The following is a 19906-nucleotide window of genomic DNA, read 5'->3' as shown; positions in this document are numbered from 1 at the left end:
CACACCTCTAGGATCTATGGCACCAATGCACAGCAGGGCGCCACATTCCCCCCTAGCAAAGCTCAGTACTCACGGACTGAAGTACTTTTTATAACAACAATAACAATAACTCTTCCCTTTATGGGAGGCACTTTGCTTGAACGTTACATATAAAACATTATAAATAATAAATAGGTACGTACAATTCAATAAGCAACCTCAGAATTCAAGTCTCTTCCTGTGAGGTTCCCCGACAGTATGTCCATCTCACAGGGTAGAGTACTTGGTAGCTTGAGGGACCTGTCCAAAGCAAACCCTCCACGTAGGCCCTGGGGTGGCTGCAGGGCATGGCGATCCTGAGTTCGACCTCCGCTTGTGCCACCCAGACAGGTTTTTCTTCTGAGGTCACCTAAAGGGGCACACCAGGGAGTGCAATTATTTACTGCAACAGTTTTTGGGCTGCACATAGTCCTCAGCCACAAAGTTCTTTATGTACCCTGGCGGGTAGTTAGAGGCAAACAAGAAAAGTGTCCATTTCACTTAGATTGTCCATTAAAAGGCAAAACACAAGTGAATAGATACATATACATGAAAATACACAATATAATACCCCAAGGGCAACTATCTACACTGTCAGTGTTATGATCTGCTACAAGCACTAAGGAAAGACAGGAGATCTGTCCCTACAATAGAACTAAGCTGGATCCCTACGATGTAACGGGGAACCTGATCCTGCGATTAGACCCGCTAAAGTCCTCGGCTAGTCTGAACGAAGTCCTATAGATGTGAGGGAGGGATCCCTATAAGAACTAGGGACTGGGAAAAAGATGGACACCTCCTAGCAGAAATTGTAGCAGAAATAAGACACACAAACAACATAGAACATAGAGGTCCGAAGACCCAGCAAAACCAACTGAGAAAGGCAAAAGAGCACCAAGCTAGTTCAAGAGTAGAAATTACAATGAAGTCCAGCAAGGCTAGGAGGGCGGAGCAGGACTAAATAGGCAAAAAAGGTCATGTGACCAGCAAGATAGATAAAACCTAACAGGAGAGTTCTAACAGTACCCCCTCTTCTAAGAGGATCCTCCGGATCCCCTAGGCCCAGGCTTATCAGGAAACCTCCTGTGAAACGCTCTGACAAGTCTGGAAGCAGAAACATCATCCGCCCTCACCCATGAGTTATCCTCGGGTCCGAAATCCTTCCAAGCGACGAGATATTGCAAACTCCCCCTATACCGTCTAGAATTTAGGATGCGGGAAATTTCATATTCCCCGTCCTCCACCACCGGAGGAACAGTGGCAGAGGCGTCACCATCCGACACATCAGCTCTTTTCAACAGAAAAACATGAAACACCGGATTAATCTTCCAGGAGGTAGGAACCTCCAACTTAACAGCAGATTGGTTAACTATCTGAAGCACCTTAAAGGGCCCTACAAACTTGGGACCCAAACCATGTCACCAATAGCAAACGAAACCTCTTGCCGTTTCCTATCAAAGTACCTCTTAGATTTTTTGTTAGCCTCCTGAAGATTAGCACGCACATCCGTCCAAACTCTCTCCAAATCACCGGAAAAAATTCTCCTCAGGCACAGTCGATACCAATTTGGAGAATGACCCAAAAGACGGATGTCTCCCAGAACAGCAAAAAAAAGGCGAACACCCAGCAGAAGAGGATGTATGGTTGTTAAGAGCAAACTCAGCAAGTGGCAAAAACTCAGACCACCCCTCTTGATTGTCTGCCACAAAGCAACGCAAGAACTGCTCAACATCCTGGTTCTTTCTTTCTGTCTGGCCATTAGACTCAGGATGATATCCGGATGAAAACGACAAATGAACTCCCAACCTGTCACAAAAGGCACGCCAAAAACGAGCCACAAACTGAGGTCCCCTATCAGAAACAATGTCAGTAGGAACGCCATGTAGTCTGACAATTTCCTTGACAAAAGCCTTAGCGAGTGTCTTAGCGCAAGGCAGTTTGATGAAGGGAACCAAGTGACACATCTTGCTAAAATGCTCCACGACCACCTAGATGACCGTGAAACCCTCAGAGGGGGGAAGGTCAGTAATAAAGTCCATAGCCAGATGTATCCAAGGTGCACTAGGAACCTCTAGAGGGCAAAGCAACCCCGCAGCAGGAGCATGCGAAGACTTAGATCTAGCACACACAGTACATTGACGCACCCACTTAATGACTTCCTTCTGCCATCCAGGCCACCAAAAACTGCGACCCACAAGTCTGTTGGTCTCAGAAATTCCTGGATGACCTGCCAACCGAGACTCATGACACTCAACAAACAAATCTCTCCTAAAGGTCCTAGGCACAAACAACCTCCCATGGGGAGTGTTAGATGGGGCATTCTCCTAAGCTTTAAGAATCTCATCCTCCAAAATGGAGTCCAAAGCATCAAAAACAACACCTTCTTGTAAAATGCTCTCCTCCTCCTCCTCAGCACCGACCATGGGAGAAAAGCTGCGAGACAACGCATCAGCTTTAACATTCTTGGTACCCAGGATGTAAGTAACGGAAAAATTAAACCGCGAGAAAAAAAGTGCCCACCTAGCCTGACGGGCATTCAAGCGCTTGGCAGCATCAAGATAGATCAGATTTTTATGATCAGTGAAAACCTGAATGGGAAATTCAACACCTTCCAAGAGATGACGCCAGCGTTCAAATGCGAGTTTAATAGCCAGCAATTCCCGATTACCAATATCGTAATTAAGTTCAGTCTCAGAAATTTTTTTTGAAAAAAAGGCACAGGGATGTACTCCATCCTAGTTTTCCTGAGACAACACCGCACCGACCCCCACAGAAGAAGCATCAACCTCAACCAAAAACGGCTTAGTCACATCAGGCTGCATAAGGATGGGAGCAGAGGTGAACCTCTCCTTTAGAAACACAATAGCTTCAATGGCCTCAGAAGTCCACTGAACTGCATTAGCACCTTTCCTGGTAAGATCGGTCAGTGGTTTGACAATAATAGAATTTTTTTTTTATGAATTTTCTGTAATAATTGGCGAAACCCAAAAACCTCTGTATTGATTTCAAACCAATAGGCCTAGGCCATTCCTGCACAGCTTGAACTTTAACCGGATCCATCTCAAAACCTTCACTGGAGATAATGTAACCCTAAAAACTAATTCTCTGTACAGCGAACTCACATTTCTCTAGCTTAGCAAAAAGCGAATTGTCCATTAATAACTGTAAAACCTCACGTACGCTCCGCCAATGAGACTCCAGCTCCGGCGAATAAATCAAAATGTCATCCAAATACACAACCACATTTTTGCCGATCAAAGGTCTAAGGATGTCATTAATAAGATTCTGAAAAAATGCTGGAGCATTGGTAAGACCAAAAGGCATAACCAGATTCTCAAAATGACCCACAGGAGTGTTAAAAGCAGTCTTCCATTCATCACCCTCCTTCATGCGCAACAAATTGTATGCCCCCCGGAGATCAATTTTAGAGAACCACTTGGCCCCCACTAACTGGTTAAACAAATCATGAATCAATGGCAGTGGGTAAGGAATGCGTACAGTAATTTTATTAATCTCACGAAAGTCCAGACAAGGACGTAAACCGCTGTCCTTTTTTTTAACAAAAAAAAATCCAACAGCCACAGGAGACTTGGAAGGCCTAATGTGACCGGCGGCCAAGCTTGTCTGTATGTATTCCTCCAAAGCCTTTCTCTCAGGAATAGTAAGATTAAATAAACGACTTTTAGGAAGAGTCGCTCCAGGGACAAATTCAATGGTACAATCATAGTCTCTATGGGGAGGCAAAATTTGCGATTCTTTCTCAGAAAAAACTTTCCAAAAATCCTGAATAGGTACAGGTAATTCCCCTTTATCCACAGCAGCAATGCGCCCGTTACAACACTTGTCATAACACTTAGGGCTCCAAGACTTAATTTCATTGGTAGACCAATCCAGTACAGGATTGTGCAATTTTAACCAGGGTAACCCCAACACTACAGGAGAAGGCAAATTATTTAATACTACCAAATCCAAATTCTCTTGGTGAATACCATTAATAGTGAGGGGAAATTCACAGACCTTGTGAGTAACACTCTTTAAGGGAGAGCCATCGACAGAAACCACGGCAATAGGGGATGACAAAGGTTTGGGTTTTAATTTAAGTTTTTCCAAGAACCCCCCATCAATCACATTCAGAGTACAACCACAATCCACAAATACCCGAAATTCAATTAATTCTTCCTGAGCAGTGGTAGTAGCAGAAAGAAGTACACCCTTAGTATTTAAACAGGCTATACGGGCATAACTGACCTTTTTTTTTCTTTGTTCACACGAAGCACACAGTTCCTAATGAAATGGTCAGACCCACCTCAATAAAAGCACAAACCTTCAGAAAATCTGCGGTCTTTTTCCTGAGAGCGGGGTGACATCGCCCCAATCTCCATCGGCTCTCCAATGTCAGTACAGACCCTCTCAAGACTCGGAGCTGACATGGCAGAGGTTTTACTCTCATTAACCCTTGCACGCAGTCTCCTGTCCACCCGTATAGCTAATTGCATTGCCTCCTGCAAGTTTCCAGGTGAAGGATAAGCAATCAGCAGATCCTTAACCCTTTCCCCTAGCCCCGCAAGAAACAAACTTTTCAAAGCTGAATCGTTCCACTCCACCTGTGCAGACCACCGACGGAAGTGAGTACAATAATTTTCCACATTACCTGATCCCTGCCTCAAACGTCTTAATTCAGACTCAGCAGATGAGACACGATCAGGATCATCATACAACAACCCCAAAGCAGAAAAAAAACTATCCACTGATCTAAAGCACGGATCACTAGGTTGGAGAGAAAAGGCCCATCCCTGAGGTTCTTTGAGCAAAAGTGACATTATGAACCCTATGCGCTGTGATTCATCACCAGAGGATCTGGGTCTTAAACGAAAATACAATAAATAAGCATTTTTAAAGGAAAAAAAATCTTGTTGTTCACCAAAAAATAAATCAGGCAAACGTACCTTTGGCTCTACAAAATGTGCTCCAGAACAGCTACTCACGTGTTGTTGGAGCTTGGCCACCTCCAGAGAGAGTCCCTGCAAGCGTTGAGCCAAATCCTGAACCGAGACCATGATGGAAACTGGAGGTCTTTCCTTAGAGAAATTTTTTGGGCTGGACTTACTGTTATGATCTGCTACAAGCACTAAGGAAAGACAGGAGATCTGTCCCTACAATAGAACTAAGCTGGATCCCTTCGATGTAACGGGGAACATGATCCTGCGATCAGACCCGCTAAAGTCCTCGGCTAGTCTGAACGAAGACCTATAGATGTGAGGACGGGATCCCTATAAGAACTAGGGACTGGGAGAAAGATGGACACCTCCTAGCAGAAATTGTAGCAGAAATAAGACACATAAACAACATAGAACATAGAGATCCGAAGACCCAGCAAAACTGACTGAGAAAGGCAAAAGAGCACCAAGCTAGTTCAAGAGTAGAAATTACAATGAAGTCCAGCAAGGCTAGGAGGGCGGAGCAGGACTAAATAGGCAAAAAAGGTCATGTGACCAGCAAGATAGAAAAAACCTAACAGGAGAGTTCTAACATTCAGAGTTTCCTTCTTTACTCTCTGTATCTGACAGGGGTCTGACCTCGTGTGCTACGTGTCAACCTATGTGGTACTGGGATGCGTGAGGCACTAGTATTTGCACTACCTCCCATTCTGTCAGCTCTAAGTGTTGGGGAACTGCAGGGTTGCCTTAACCTGTCTACAGGACTGGCAAGTATACCATTGGCTGGGCCTTCTTGCTCTGCTCCAATCGGGGATCCTTCTTCCGGGGATTCTTCTTGAGCAGGCTCTTCTGAAGCACTTACGGGCTCTACTTGCTGTGGAGGGTCTTCTGGCTGTTGAAAGAAGTGGATCACAGGGATTATTACTGCTCCTCCTAGTTGAGGCCAATCTGCCGGTAAATCTCCTGTCAGTATGGAGTACTGCTTCTTTAGGCTCCTCCGGTACGGTGAGAGGCACTTCTTCTTGCGGCTTTAGCAGGTCTGGACACAACTTCAGATGATCTCTAGATACCGTTGCAGTCGTCATTCCTCCGACTCTACTAATTAGGCAGGTCTTCTTGTTATCAAATCTTGAATTTAACACAGTGTAGGGTTCTCTCTCCCACTGGTCATCAAGTTTGTGGTTTCTCCTTTTCCTCTTTAACACCACTTCTCCTGGTGTGAAGGGTTCTGCGGGCGCACTTTTATTGTAGTGGGCTTCCTGCTTGTCTCTTACCCCAGTGAGACTGTCTTCGACACAGGCCTGTACTCTTCTGTACTGCTCCTGTCTGGTCGTGTCCCAGTCCTCAGTGGACCTATCTGCTTCCGGTTCTACTACACCAAGCTCCAGGTCCATGGGCAACTTCCCGGGTCTTGCTCGCATGAGATATGCTGGAGTACAATTGGTGGAACTCACAGGTATGTGGTTGTACAGATCTACTAGGTCAGGTAGTAGGTCTGGCCACTGATTTCTCTCCTCTAGTGGTAAGGTCTTCAGCAGGTCAATGACGATGTTATTCATCTTTTCACAGAGACCGTTGGTTTGGGGGTGGTACGGTGTTGTCCTGATCTTTTTACACCCGTACAGATGGCAGAACTCTTTAAACAATTCGGTCTCAAAGGCTGAGCCTTGATCTGTCAGCACCTGCTTCAGGTGTCCGTGGGGCCTGCAGAAGTACGCCTGAAATGTCTTCGCCGTGGTTTCGGCCGTCAGATCCTTGACGGGGGCGACCACCAGGAACCAGGAGTAGTGATCCACCATGGTCAGGGCATAGGAATATCCTGACCTGCTGGGTGACAGCTTGACATGATCCAGGGCTACGATGTCTAAGGGACGAGTCATCTTCATGGGTTGCAGGGTTGCCTTCTGGCTGCTGTAGTCTTTTCTTCTGAGGCTACAGGGTCCACAATTCCGGCACCACCTCTCAATGGAACTGCGCATTCCTACTCAATAAAACTGACACTTCAGAAGGGTTTCTAGCTTCTTCCAGCCAAAGTGCCCCGCCTGATCGTGGTAGGCTTCCAACACCATCTGGATGTCTGTCTTGGGCACCACTATCTGCCATACCATCTCATGGGTTTTGGGGTTGACGTACCTCCGGCACAGCTTCACCCTATAGATGAACAGCCGGCTCTTCTCATTCCACAGCTGCTTGGCTTGGAGAGACGCTTCCTTCTCCAGGGAGGAACCTTCCTTGGTTATCAGTTCTTTGATACGGCTGACAACCGGGTCGCTATCCTGGGTCTCCTTCCAGCTGTGGTGATGCAGGGGGTTTAATGTCTTACCACGTTGCCTCCTGGAAGCTTGTTGCTCGTGGACCACTCCATTCTGATGAAAGGCAGGTAGTTCAATCTCCTCCAGGTCATCCACTTCTTCTTCAGTATCCAACTGGTGAGGCATCCTGGACAGGGCATCGGCGTTGGCGTTCTTGCAGCCTGCCCGGTACTTAATAGTGAATTGGTAGTTTGACAGCCTAGCCATCCATCGTTGTTTCATGGCTCCTAGCTTGGCTGTTTCTAGATGAGTCAAGGGGTTATTATCAGTGAAGGCAGTGAACTTATTGGAGGCTAAGTAGTGCTTGAACCTCTCGGTGATGGCCCAGACCAGGGCCAGGAACTCCAACTTGAAGCTGCTATAGTTCTCTGGGTTCCTCACGGTCGGGCGGAGCTTCCTGCTTGCATAGGCGATCACCTTCTCTCGGCCATTCTGCTTCTCACTCAGTACAGCTCCTAATCCTTCATTGCTGGCATCAGTGTACAGCAGGAACGGTTGGCTGTAGTCAGGGTAAGCTAGGATCTCTTCGCCGGTCAGGATCTCCTTCATCACCTCAAAGGATTCAGCTTGCTCCTTTCCCCACTGGAACGGGGGGTTTCTGCCTCTCCCGGACTGTCCTACCAGGAGATCTTGCAAAGGCGCCGCTTTCTTGGTATAGTCCTTCACAAACCTCCGGTAATACCCGATTAGTCCCAGGAACTGACGTACCTCCTTGAGGCTCTTCGGCTCCGGCCATTTCTGGATGGCAGTGACCTTCTCCGGGTCTGGTGCTACTCCCTCTGGACTAACGATGTGCCCCAGGTACTGTACCTTCCTCTTGAGCAGGTAGCACTTTGAGGGCTTCAGCTTCATCCCATACCGGGACAGCGACTCAAATACCTCCGCCAGGTGCTTCAAGTGGTCCTCATACGTTTTGGAGTACACTATCACGTCGTCCAGGTATAGTAGTACAGTCTCGAAGTTGCGGTGTCCCAAGCAGCACTCCATCAATCTCTGGAACGTTCCGGGGGCATTGCAGAGTCCAAACGGCATACTATTGAACTTGCAGAGTCCCATCGGGGTTGTGAAGGCCATCTTCTCCTGATCCTCCTCAGCAACAGCTACTTGCCAGTACCCACTAGTGAGGTCAAGGGTGGAGAAGTAATTTGCAGACTTTAAGGCAGCCAGGGATTCCTCTATACGAGGTAAAGGGTATGCATCTTTATGTGTAATGCGATTTACTTGTCTGTAATCTACACACATTCTCATGCTTCCGTCCATTTTCCTGACTAGAACTAGGGGAGCTGCCCAGGGACTACAACTATCCCTTACTACCCCTGCCTTCTTCATGTTGTGCAACATCTCCTTCTGGTAGTGTGCTGGTGGTATAGGCCTGTAACATTCTTTGATGGGTGGATGGTCACCTGTGGGGATATGGTGTTGAACCCCCTTAATCCTCCCAAAGTCAAGTGGGTGCTTACTGAATACCTGCTCGTATTCCTGAACCACCCGGTGTACACCCTGCTTCTGATGGGCAGGAGTGGTGTCTGTCCCAACATGGAGCTGTTGACACCAATCCTCCACCTGGGTTCCAGGGTCATTATCCTCCACTTCGTCTGGTGAGGTTAAGGACTCCGCCGTGTGTAAGGAGTTGTTATTTACTGTGTACAGTTTGGCAACAGTGGCGTAGTGTGGTAATCTAATCTCGTTCTCCCCATAGTTTAGGAGGCATACGGGCACCCTCCCATTGCGTACATTCACTACCCCTCTGGCAGTCAAGAGTGTAGGTCTATGTTCCGAGCTAAGGGGCTCTACTACCGCCTGGTAGCTCCGTACTTTGAGACCTTTTGCTGCTCTACACCAAATCAGCATTTCACTCATCGGGGGGATCACAATGAGTACCGGGTCTGTCACCCGTACGTTACCAATTTCACCGCCTGTTAGCTTTACCTGTTGCTGGTACATAAAGGCTCAGATTTCTTTCTGCAGTGCCCTTCTGTGCCCTGGTCTGGCAGTGTCAGCTATCTGTTGGAGCAAGAACAACACTTCCCCCAAACAGTTACTAACAATATTAGTGCCAAGTACCATATACAAGTTTGTATCATCAGGATTAGTCTCTACTACAATTAGTCCCTGGTCCTTCAGTTCCACTCTTCCCACCTTTACTGCCACATCCTTAACCCCGACTAGGTTAAGGGGGAGGCTGTTTGAGGCATAGACGGAAAGATTTGGATCTGGTGGGTGAAGTTCGTCTATAGACCAGAACCTTTTGTAGAGGACATCAGGCGTGATGGTTACCTGAGATCCTGTGTCCAGCAGAGCGGGTGTCGCGATGCCGTCCAGCACGATGGACAGGAAAGGTCTTCCTCCCACGAACCTGTGGTACCAGTTTGATGGGCCTGCGGGGTCTACTCCTGGGTGTCGGAACCTCGGCCCCAGGGTTTTCTCGTTTAAAGGAAAGCTCTGAATAGCGTGACCTGTCTTGTGACAGCGGTGGCAGACAGGGTCCCTCGGCGGGCAGCGTTGGTCGCTGGTCCTCCCAGGGGGTGGCATTGTCCTCCTCATCCTTCTCATCCAGGGGACATCCTCAGGGCTGTCGGCTAGCAGGATCCTTCCTTCTGCCTCAGGCTCCGTCCTCAGCTGCAGGACACTCAGTACAGTGGTCAGGGTTTTGCTCAGGCGGCACACTTCAGAGCGCAGGCTGTCCAGCTCACTAGGGGACGTTGCTGGAACCTTGGCTTCAGCAGCCACCGGGGAAAAGGTGGATGCTGCAGGCACTGGGGTGGCCCCACCCTGGTAACATTGGATAGCAGTTGTTTCCAGGGGCTGCAGTCCTTTTATAGCCATGTCCTTAAGGGTGTCAAAGGTGCCATCTGGATGATCCAGGGACCACCAACGCACAGTCCTGCTCTCCTCTTGGGACCTCAGTCCCTGGATAAACTGTTCCTTCAGCATTTTATTTTCATCATTGAAGCTGGTTGGACTAACCTGTTTCAGAGCTCGCAGGGCCCCTTGTAAATGCCAGGCATAGTCCCGAACACTGTCCTCCGGTTGCTGAGAGCAGTTGTAGAACCTCATCCGGAGGTCTGTCTCAGTACAATTCTCAAAGACAGTCTGTAACTTTTTAGAGATTGCGGACACTGACTCCTGGTCTGCGGCCGACCAGCTTTCTACTTCTCGCTCCGCAGCATCGGTCAATTGTCCCAATACAACATCAGCTCTTTGCTTGCCTGTCATAGAGTACATGTCCAGTATACCGCATATTTTCCTTTTGAATCCAGACAGGGTATCTGGTTTGCCGCTGTACTGGGGGAGCCACTTCGCTCCAGGGATGTACGGTAGGGCCATGGGTATGACAGGGGTTACAGGCCCTGCTGGTGGAGCGGCTGCTTCGGCCTGCTCGGCGCCGAGCACGGGTTGGACATCAGGGCCATTAACCGGTACTCCGGCGTTGTGCTGTTCTTCGGACATTCTGGCGCCCCCCTAGCGAACCGTGGCCTACCTTCTTTTCTTTTCTTCCGGTAGGCCGCAGCTCCGCAGGTGATGGTCTTCTTCAGGACCTTGTGTGACGCCCTGCTATGCATGAGTGCCACAGATCCTAGAAGGGTGCATGAAAGGATTCCTCCACAAGGGGCCCGCACAGCATACACACACTTCCACCTTCCACCTCAGACCACCAGAGGGAGCCCGTCAGGGATATAAATAGGGAAGGTGGAGCTAGGCAGTGCAGTCTGGTCTGGAGTCGAGCCTGTGAGAAGCTGAAGTTCAGTGCTGTCTGAGAAGAGTTACCTCAGGGGACAGAGCCAGTTCCAGCTCTTGCAGTTGTTAGCCTGCAGTGCAGCGCAGTCCAGACTCGCCTAGCTCAGGTTAGTGAGCCCAAGGCGTGCCGACGCCATAAGAGCGGTGAAGCGCGGCAAGCTGCCGTTAGTGTGTGTAGCCTAGTGAGGGCCTCGAGCGAGGTCGAAGGCGAGTGGAGAGTGAGTAACATAGAGGGCAGAGGAGCTTAACCAGCTGACCCCGAAGCATATACCTGACACCGGGTCCGAGCTTACAGGGATCTCTATGACCCAGTAAAGCACAACCGGAATCCCTGGAGAACTACAGGTCCCAGGAACACCAAAGAGCTGATACGTAACAGAGCCAGGAAACGCATAGACCCCGTAAGCTGGGAGCGTGTACTTCAAGAGAAGGCCCTACCACAAAGTCAGCCGGTGCAGGACAGAGACAAAGTTAGGCCTAGCTCCAGGCAGGTCAGAAACTACTACGCAAAGGCAAGAAACAGGAGGCCCTATATCCGCTCTCTTGGGAGGATCCTGAAATGCACCCTTCACCCTACAGTGCTCCGAGACGTGCCTGATTTCCCATCAGTAAAAGGTACTGAAGAGAACTGTATGTTTGCCTGTCTTTCCGTAGGCCCGGCTGGGCCTCCCTGTCCTGCATTCCCCCTTCATACGCTGCCCTGAGGCCTAGCTCCACCTGTGGGGAGCTGTTCCATCAAGCTGCCTTATCACCGGCCTCAGTGGGCTGCCGCAGCGCTGGTGCTTCTCACCAGATACCACAGGTGGCGTCACGAACTTTTATATAATTATAAACCCCTTTTAAAAGAGAGGCCCAGGGTACGGCCCCGGGAGCCGACTACCGCGACATCCCCCCATAAACCAGAACAACTAGGCCCGGGCGCCGAGTCATCCCCATCCTCTGGGCTATTCATCTCTTGCGTCGCTTGCGTCCTACGTCAGAGCGCTCACTGAGGCTCCTTCAAGGACCTGGCGCTTCCTGGTATGACTTCGAGGCGTGGGGTGTGTCCGGGGCTTCGCGCGCTTCAGCAGGTACGCCTCTCAGTTTCCCGCGGTTACGCCCTTCTTCCCGCTCGGCGGCACAACAATGGCGGCAATCTTTCACCACAGTTAAATACACAGTTTTTATTAAAGGCGCACAGTACCCGGTGGCAACGGGCACAACACTCCGTTGTTGCAGTGGGCACGGGATCCTGTTTGTGATGCCAGGAAGAGATGACGCGCCCAGGGTGTTGGGGGACGACTCGGCACCCGGGCCTTGCTGTTAGATTTGGGGGATGTCGCGGTGGCCGGCTCCCGAGCCCGTACCCTGGGGTCACTCTTAAAAGCAAAGGAATGGGGGAAAAGGTATATGGGATAAGAGAAAGTTCGTGACGCCACCCATGGTATCTGGTGGGAATCACCAGCGCTGCTACAGTCCTCTGAGGCCGGTGATCAGGCAGCTTAGTTGGTGCGGCTCCCCACAGGTGGAGCAGGGCCTCAGGGCAGCGTAGGAGAGGGGATGCAGGACAGAGGGGACCCAGCCGGGTCAGGAGAAGTATAGGCACACTTACAACAGTTCACTTCAGTACCTTTACTGGTGGTGTTTCAGGCACGATTCAGGGCTCTATAGGGTGAAGAGTGCATTTCAGGACTCTCCCCAGTGAGCGGGTGTGGGGCCTCCTGTTTCTTGCCTTTTCCTGATAAGTTTATGACCTGCCTGAAGCTAGGACTAACTTGGTCTCTGTCTCGCACCTCCTGACCTGGTGGTAGGGCCTTCTGATAGAGATCACACTCCCTGGTCTCTTGGGCCTCTGTGATTCCTGACCCTGGGATAACGGTCAGCTTCTGGTGTTCCTGGGACATATAGTTCGCCAGGGGTTCTGGTTGTTTCTGCTGGTCCTAGAGATCCTTGCAGACACGGACCCGGTGTCCAGTAAATGGTTTTGGGGTGAGCTGGCTAAGCTCCTCTGCCCCCTATGTAGCTCACTTACTCCACTTGCTTTCGGCCGCGCTTGGGGCCCTCACTAGGCTTCACACTGGCAGTAGGCCTCGCTACTCTTCACCGCTCTTATGGCGTCGGCACGTCGTAGGCTCACTAACCTGAGCTCACTGAGTCTGTGCTGGACTGACTTTCTCACAGGCTTCACTCTCTGTGGACTCCAGCCTTAGACTAACTGCCTAGCTCCACCTTCCCTATTTATATCCCTAACGAGCTCCCTCTGGTAGTCTGAGGTGGAAGGTGGAGGTGTGTGAATGCTATGAGGGCCTCTTGTGGAGGAATCCGTCCATGCACCCTTCTAGGATCTTTGTCACCAATGCATAGCAGGGCGCCACAATCTCATGAGCTGTCATGTGCCCCTAACAGCCGTCGGCGGATCCGAGATAACCAGTTAAATATCACAGTCAATCACTGGCAGTGGCATTTAACACACACCTGCCAGAGGCTCGTCACAAGACACACCCATAGGCGCCCCTGTCATGTGATTGCGGGGTGCCAACGTGTTGTCATGACAGCGGGGGGTCTGCAGAAGACCCCCGTGGCTGTCATTGTAGATCCCCTGTGGCCGGCATTCATAGGAAATTGTGATTTCTGCTATACATAGCAGTGCTGAAGCCCTGCTATGTGTAGCTTAGGTGAAAAGATTATTGCAGCTTCAAGTCTCCTAAGGGGGCTATTGCAGTCAGTAAAAAGTAAAATAAAAAAAGTAAAAAAAAAAAATAAAGGTTTAAATCACGCCCTTTTGCCCTATTGAAAATAAAATCATTAAAAAATATACACATATTTGGTATTGCTGCGTTCAGAAATGTCCTATCTATCAAAATATAAAGTAAATTAATCAGATCGGTAAACGCCGCAATGAGAAAAAAAATCTAAACTCCAGAATTATGTGCGGTTTTTTTGCCTCTGCAGCTTTGCAATAAAATAAAATAACAGGCGATCAAAACATTGTATCTACCTCAAAATTATATAACTAAAAACGTCAGCTCAGGGCGCAAAAAATAAGTCCTAACCTGGCCCCAGATCCCGAAAAATGGAGACACTTCGGGTCTCGGAAAATGGCGAAATAAGCGATTTTTTTTTTCTTTTTTCTTACAAACTTCTGATTTTTTTTCACCATTCAAATATAAAAGAACCTATACATGTTTGGTATCTATGAACTCGTACTGACCTGGAGAATCATAATGGCTGGTCGGTTTTAGCATTTAGTGAGCATGGTAAATAAAAAGAACAAAAACAAAATACAATTGTGGAATTGCACTTTTTTTGCAATTTCACCACACTTGGAATTTTTTTCCCGTTTTCCACTACACGATATGCTAAAATAAATGGTGTTAATCAAAAGAACAACTCGTCCCACAAAAAAGAAAGGTACATTGACAAAAAATAAAAAACGTATGGCTCTGGGAATAAGGGGAGAAAAAACGAAAGGGCTGTACCCTTCTCTGGAAGTCCCACATATAATAATGTAGCAATGGTGTGAATGCTTGAGAAGGCTCAAAAATAATGTGTCTCTTCCAAGCCCCATTCATGGTGGGGGTCTTCCATGCGGACCTCCTGCGACCCGTGGATAGGTGATAACTTGCAAAGTTAAAATTAACTAATGCAAGCATGATTTCAATAATGATGTTAGATTTAACATTTCAGAGTAGTCTGTCCCTAATTATAAATATGCTGTATTAGCCCCACTAATAGGATCTTAGACAAGTCTTTTCCGAAAATGGATAGCAGGTGATTGATGCATTTTTGTAGAAAAAATCTGTAAAAAAATCTTATTAGACATAGCAGCAATGAATGAAAAGTGGTTTGTATGAAGAGCTAAGTTATAGCCTGTCAGCCCGTCTGTTACAGAATGGCAGTGATGTTTATGTTCACCGCTTTTTCACTTTAGATCCCCTGGTGGGAAACCCTCAACCAGGAAAGACAAGAAGAAACGTTCACTTAATGATCCCACAGACCCTGCAGCCATTATAGCCAAAGCCTGGAAGCATAAGTTTGCGCACAGAAATGGTGATGACGCTGTCAATAAAGAAAATAGATCTCATGACGAGTCTCCGTTCTCCAGCCCCAATAGTACTGTTTGTAAATCTTACATGACTGACCAACCAAAAATCAGGCTTATGAAAGATCATGAATGGGAGGTTTGTTGCTGGATCTTTAAAGGGTTTATCCAGGACTATTTTATCTTTTTACTATAAGCCTAAAAACTAACAGGCAGGTTGTTACTAACAGAGGCAACTACCTGCCTGTTGTATCCGGCGCCGGCTCGGAGAGGTCATCGACCACTGTCACCAGCGATTCAGCTGCTCCAAGTCAACAGAGCAGCTCTTCTTCTTCCAGGCTGCTCTGTCGACGGGGCGTTACTGCCGATGTTAGGCAACTTGTGAGTCGGCTGCCAATCAGCATGACGTCGGTGACACGCCCCTGGGGCAATGGGGTACTCGGCAGCCGGGCCTATGGATGCTGGTGGGGGATATGTCACAGTGGCTGGCCCGGTCCGTGGCCCAGGGCGGTCAACCAAAAAGGGGATAGTAACTTGGATAGGAAAAATAAAAATAAAGTAAATAGTTCGTGATGCCACCTGTGGTAGCTGGTAATGATTACCAGCGCTGCTGCAGACCTCCGGGGGGGTGATGGGATGGTAGCTGAGGTGTTTCTGCTCCCCACAGGTGGAGCGGACCCCCGGGGCAGTGTGGAGTTTGGTGGGTGGTGATGCTGGGGCTTGTAGAGTGGTATATGGGTATTGTAATATGTCACCACATTTAAAGTATTAAGATAAACGTCCCTGACGCGCGTTTTGCCGGGGTTACCGGCTTTTTCTAAGGGCCCATATACCACTCTCTGTCATGCTGTGTGCCGTCGCTATCTCACTTCAATTTCCACTCTGCCGGCTTAATATATAAAGTGGCATTGACCACGTGCAGATAACCTGCACGCCACCTGAGTGAGAATGCTGTGGGGGAGATAGGGTGCTCTGACCTCCATGTGCTTAAGCTAATGATACAAACTGGCGGTTGACCGCATCCTTAATCTCTGTAATTAACAACAGTGATTGTAAGCAGACCATCCGCACACAGCCAGAACGAACACGCTGCGGGAGAGACAGAGCACTTTTATCTCTAGGGGCATGATTTAGTAGACCAGCGGTATTAACCGCTTACATTACCCATATGAGATTAATGCTTGGCTCTTAGATGTAAGCTCAGCCATAATAGCTGTTGCTTTAATGCCACCTGTAGCAGTGAGATTGAACAAGCATAACATTTATATCTCCCTATGCAATACTCTTACTAATTTACTTACAGCTTAGAGAATGTAAGAAGCCACAAGAGGCTCACTAATGGAGAATAAATGATCACTCCTCACATTTCAACAGTATCCCGTATATGGAATCAATAATAACAAAATTATCTGACAGAGAGGGTTGGGATATTTGGGATATACAACTTATAATACCCAGCCAACAATTATAGGGACATTGGCTGTGGACAATTTATCTCTGTGTCCTCACATTTAAAATAGGAACTTTTGGGCTATAACTGCATAAAATTATATAGTAGTAGCCCTATATACATCCTTAGATGTATGATAATTCATTTACAAATAACTTTTTATTAAACAAGAGTTTTTAATTATACTAATAAAAGCTAAATTTTATTCACACATCTTTCCTTTCTTCATACCCTTTCCAATTTATATTAGCTATTTGAATCAGTGGTGACCACTAGTGTGAATTTTGACCATTATTCTAATCAGTATTCTATGTAATCTGGGTATAAAGGCACCCTGTAGGCGCGGACCCGGTGTCCGGTTTGTATCTTCGGGGTGAGTCTTATGATGCTCCTCTGCCCCCTCAACTCCTCTCTCCTTTCTCCTCTTGCCTTCGGCCACACTCGGGGCCCTCAGAACTCTGCAGCAGACACGCTGCGTCTTCGCTGCTCTCAGCGTCAGCACGCTCTCAGACTCTGTCTCAGTCTGACTCCTTACTAACTGAACTGCCTGGCTCCACCCTCCATAGATATATCCCTAACAGGCTTCCTCTGGTGGTGTGAGGTGGAAGGGTGGAGGTGTTTGTATGTAATGAGGGCCTCTTGTGGAGAAGTCCGTCCATGCACCCTGGATCCTGTGGTACCTGTGCGCAGCAGGGTGCCACATCGGCAGTCACGATCCATCAAGAGACCAGAGCGGAAGAGAAGCCGCTGCTCTGTAGACATGATATCAGCAGAAGCCGCTGAATCGCTGTGACCGCTCTGTGTAAGCAGAGATTGGTGCCAGGCACAACAGGCAGGCAGTTAGCAACTATCTACCTGTTAGTTCTTAGGTCAATAGTAAAAAAAAATAAATAGTCCTAGATAACCCCTTTTAACATTATATACTTGCCAGCAATTATCTATTGTGTGACGTGGTCATAAGACTAAGTAAACTGAGTAACCTGGTCTATTACTGTATAACAAGGTCTATTACTGTATAACATGGTCCTTGACTGTATAACATGGTCTATTACTGTATAACATGGTCTATTACTGTATAATATGATCTATTACTGTATAACATGGTCCTTGACTGTATAACATGGTCTATTACTGTATAACATGGTCCTTGACTGTATAACATGGTCTATTACTGTATAACATGGTCCTTGACTGTATAACATGGTCCTTGACTGTATACCATGATCTATTACTGACCAGGGATAAATGGGGTTGTCCGTGCTTTTATACTTTTTTATTTGAAATATGGTTTCTAATGTTGGGGGCACTAGCTACAGGTATAGACCCTAATTGCTCTATAGGGGTTGTCCATCAATAAAGACAATTTTTTTTTATTACTTAAATGCATGCATTTTTAGCTAAAAATAATTTTTTGTAATTGGATTTGATTAAAAATTTTGAACTGTTTGCCTTTTGTAGTCTCTATCTTGCACTGTCTAAGAATCCATCAGTGAGCTTATTATAACAGTTCAATAGGAGAGAACTGTTATAACAAGAGAAGGAGAGTAACTTTTTTTATGTCTTTTTCTGACCTCATCTCAGCTGGTTTAAGACCACTGACCACATCAAAGTTGAATGTGCAGGGAAACAAATAGTCTCTAAAAGCCAAATGGTGCAATATATTTAATGAAACCAAAATGCACAAAATATATCTTTAAGTCCACATAGGTGTAACATGCACCAATTGGCAGAATGGGGAATTTTTTATCCCCAATGGTGAACTTTTATCCCTATTACAAAATATGTGCCGCAGGTCAGATGCATGACCGCTGGGAGTCTACCGGAAAAAGCCGAGCAGCCACCTAGGGAATGAATGGAGCAGCTGTCAAGCATGTGCCTTTGCTGAAGCATTTGTCATCGAAACCAAGTTTTTACACTGTTGAAACTACATAGTAAAAAAAACATAGTTCTTATAGATGCTATATAACCCTTTTAAGGCAACCCACATACTCTAAAATCTAGACCTTTATTGGGTAGAAGTGTTTTAACTAATTGAATCGTTGACTGATCCTTCACGATTTTCCCAGTGTATATATGAATGTATATCTGTTTCTAACTTTTCCTATGTTCTTCACTTGTAGTTTGGGCGCCACCTGCTAAATCCTATTAGGAAAATAACACAGAAGGAAATTACAAGAAAGCAAGTCCATGTCTGAGTTGATGGACATGTTTCAGAGGTTTTTGGGAAAAGCATGTGAAAATTTGACAATTACTCCGAATAGCCTAATGTAACAAGCTGCTCCTCTTTTTTCATTTATTCCTTAGGATTGCCATTGGAAGGTTTATCTTACTGTACAAGTCTCATGGTTCCACCGTAACACGATTCGTTGGGCAATTTCAACATATATTTTTTTAATTGCTTAAAATAACATTTTGATAAGTACTATTATTAAGTGGCTAAATCATAAATGTTTGGGTCAGCTTCCACCAGCCAGAAGAAGGTCCTTTGTGCTCTTCTACAACCATAATGCGTACTTACTCTTTAGTCCTCACACACAGTCTCATCTTTTGGTGTGATACAACACTCCGGTATGCTCGGTGGTCAAGTTCTAGTGGCTACTGTACCACGGCAGGAGACACTTGGGCATGGGTCCTATTCCATATCAGAAGGTCATACATGAGGGAGCACACAAGTCTAGGTACACTATAAACCTGCAGCAAAAAAATAGAGGAGCAGACCAATGACTCTATTAGACCCAGACTTCATTGAAGTGACATCATAACCTCTGCTTCTTTATTCCCCAGGTTAGAGCAGTAACATGGGATCCCACGTTTTTCCAATTTCTGGATGTCTTGACAGAGGCACAACCAGATATTTATCTCATATGTTATGGATATGTCACTTTTCTCAGTTCCCTTTTACCATGACACAAAGTCATGCTACTAGTTTTGTAACATACTGGGGCCATTCATTATTTAACTCTGGTCTATCAAATGCTATTTCCCGGCTGCTTTATGCAATATAGCTACATAACACCAAAGGAGATAACAAAATTTGGTACATACTATACATAGTATTTTTTTTTATTAAAATGCAGTGTATTTGAGATTACAAATAATTTTTGGGTTTCATTGTTCACCGTTTGGCTTTTACAGGCTGTTTGTTTCCCTGCACATTCAACTTTGATGTGGTCTGTGGTCATAAATGAGCTGACAGGAGTTCAGAAAAAGACCGATTAATAAAGCTCTATAAACTCTCCCATTAAGACTTTTAGAAAGGGCTTACTGATGATTCTCAGTTAACTCATTCTGCAGCCAGCAACAGACAGTGCAACACAGAAGCAAATGGTACAATTTTTTTAGTAAACATAATTGCAAAAATGATTTTTAGCCTCAAATACATGCATCTAAGTAAAACAAAAAATACCCTAAATTGCAGACAATCCCTTTA

General features: G+C 46.8%; 1 protein-coding gene across 3 annotated transcripts in view; it reads left to right on the top strand.

The window, feature by feature from the left end:
* The window catches only part of LOC141164418 (mitochondrial fission regulator 2-like), a 57629-nt gene extending 40159 nt beyond the window's left edge, over positions 1–17470 (top strand). For 2 of the 3 annotated variants that reach the window (XM_073649615.1, XM_073649617.1), the window contains one exon: positions 14916–17469. In XM_073649615.1, coding sequence (XP_073505716.1) covers positions 14916–15222 — 307 coding nt within the window. In that variant the 3' untranslated portion in view covers positions 15223–17469. Of the gene's footprint in view, positions 1–14915 lie in introns of all 3 variants that reach the window. The other variant, XM_073649616.1, reaches the window with a different exon arrangement.
* Positions 17471–19906: the final 2436 nt, after the last annotated feature.

This window comes from Phyllobates terribilis, unplaced genomic scaffold (assembly GCF_046119375.1).
Source record: "Phyllobates terribilis strain yellow unplaced genomic scaffold, ASM4611937v1 Scaffold_10__3_contigs__length_209671492, whole genome shotgun sequence".
Lineage (NCBI taxonomy): Eukaryota > Metazoa > Chordata > Amphibia > Anura > Dendrobatidae > Phyllobates > Phyllobates terribilis.
The sequence above is the reverse complement of the archived record's forward strand: the minus strand, read 5'-3'. Positions and strand labels throughout refer to the sequence as shown.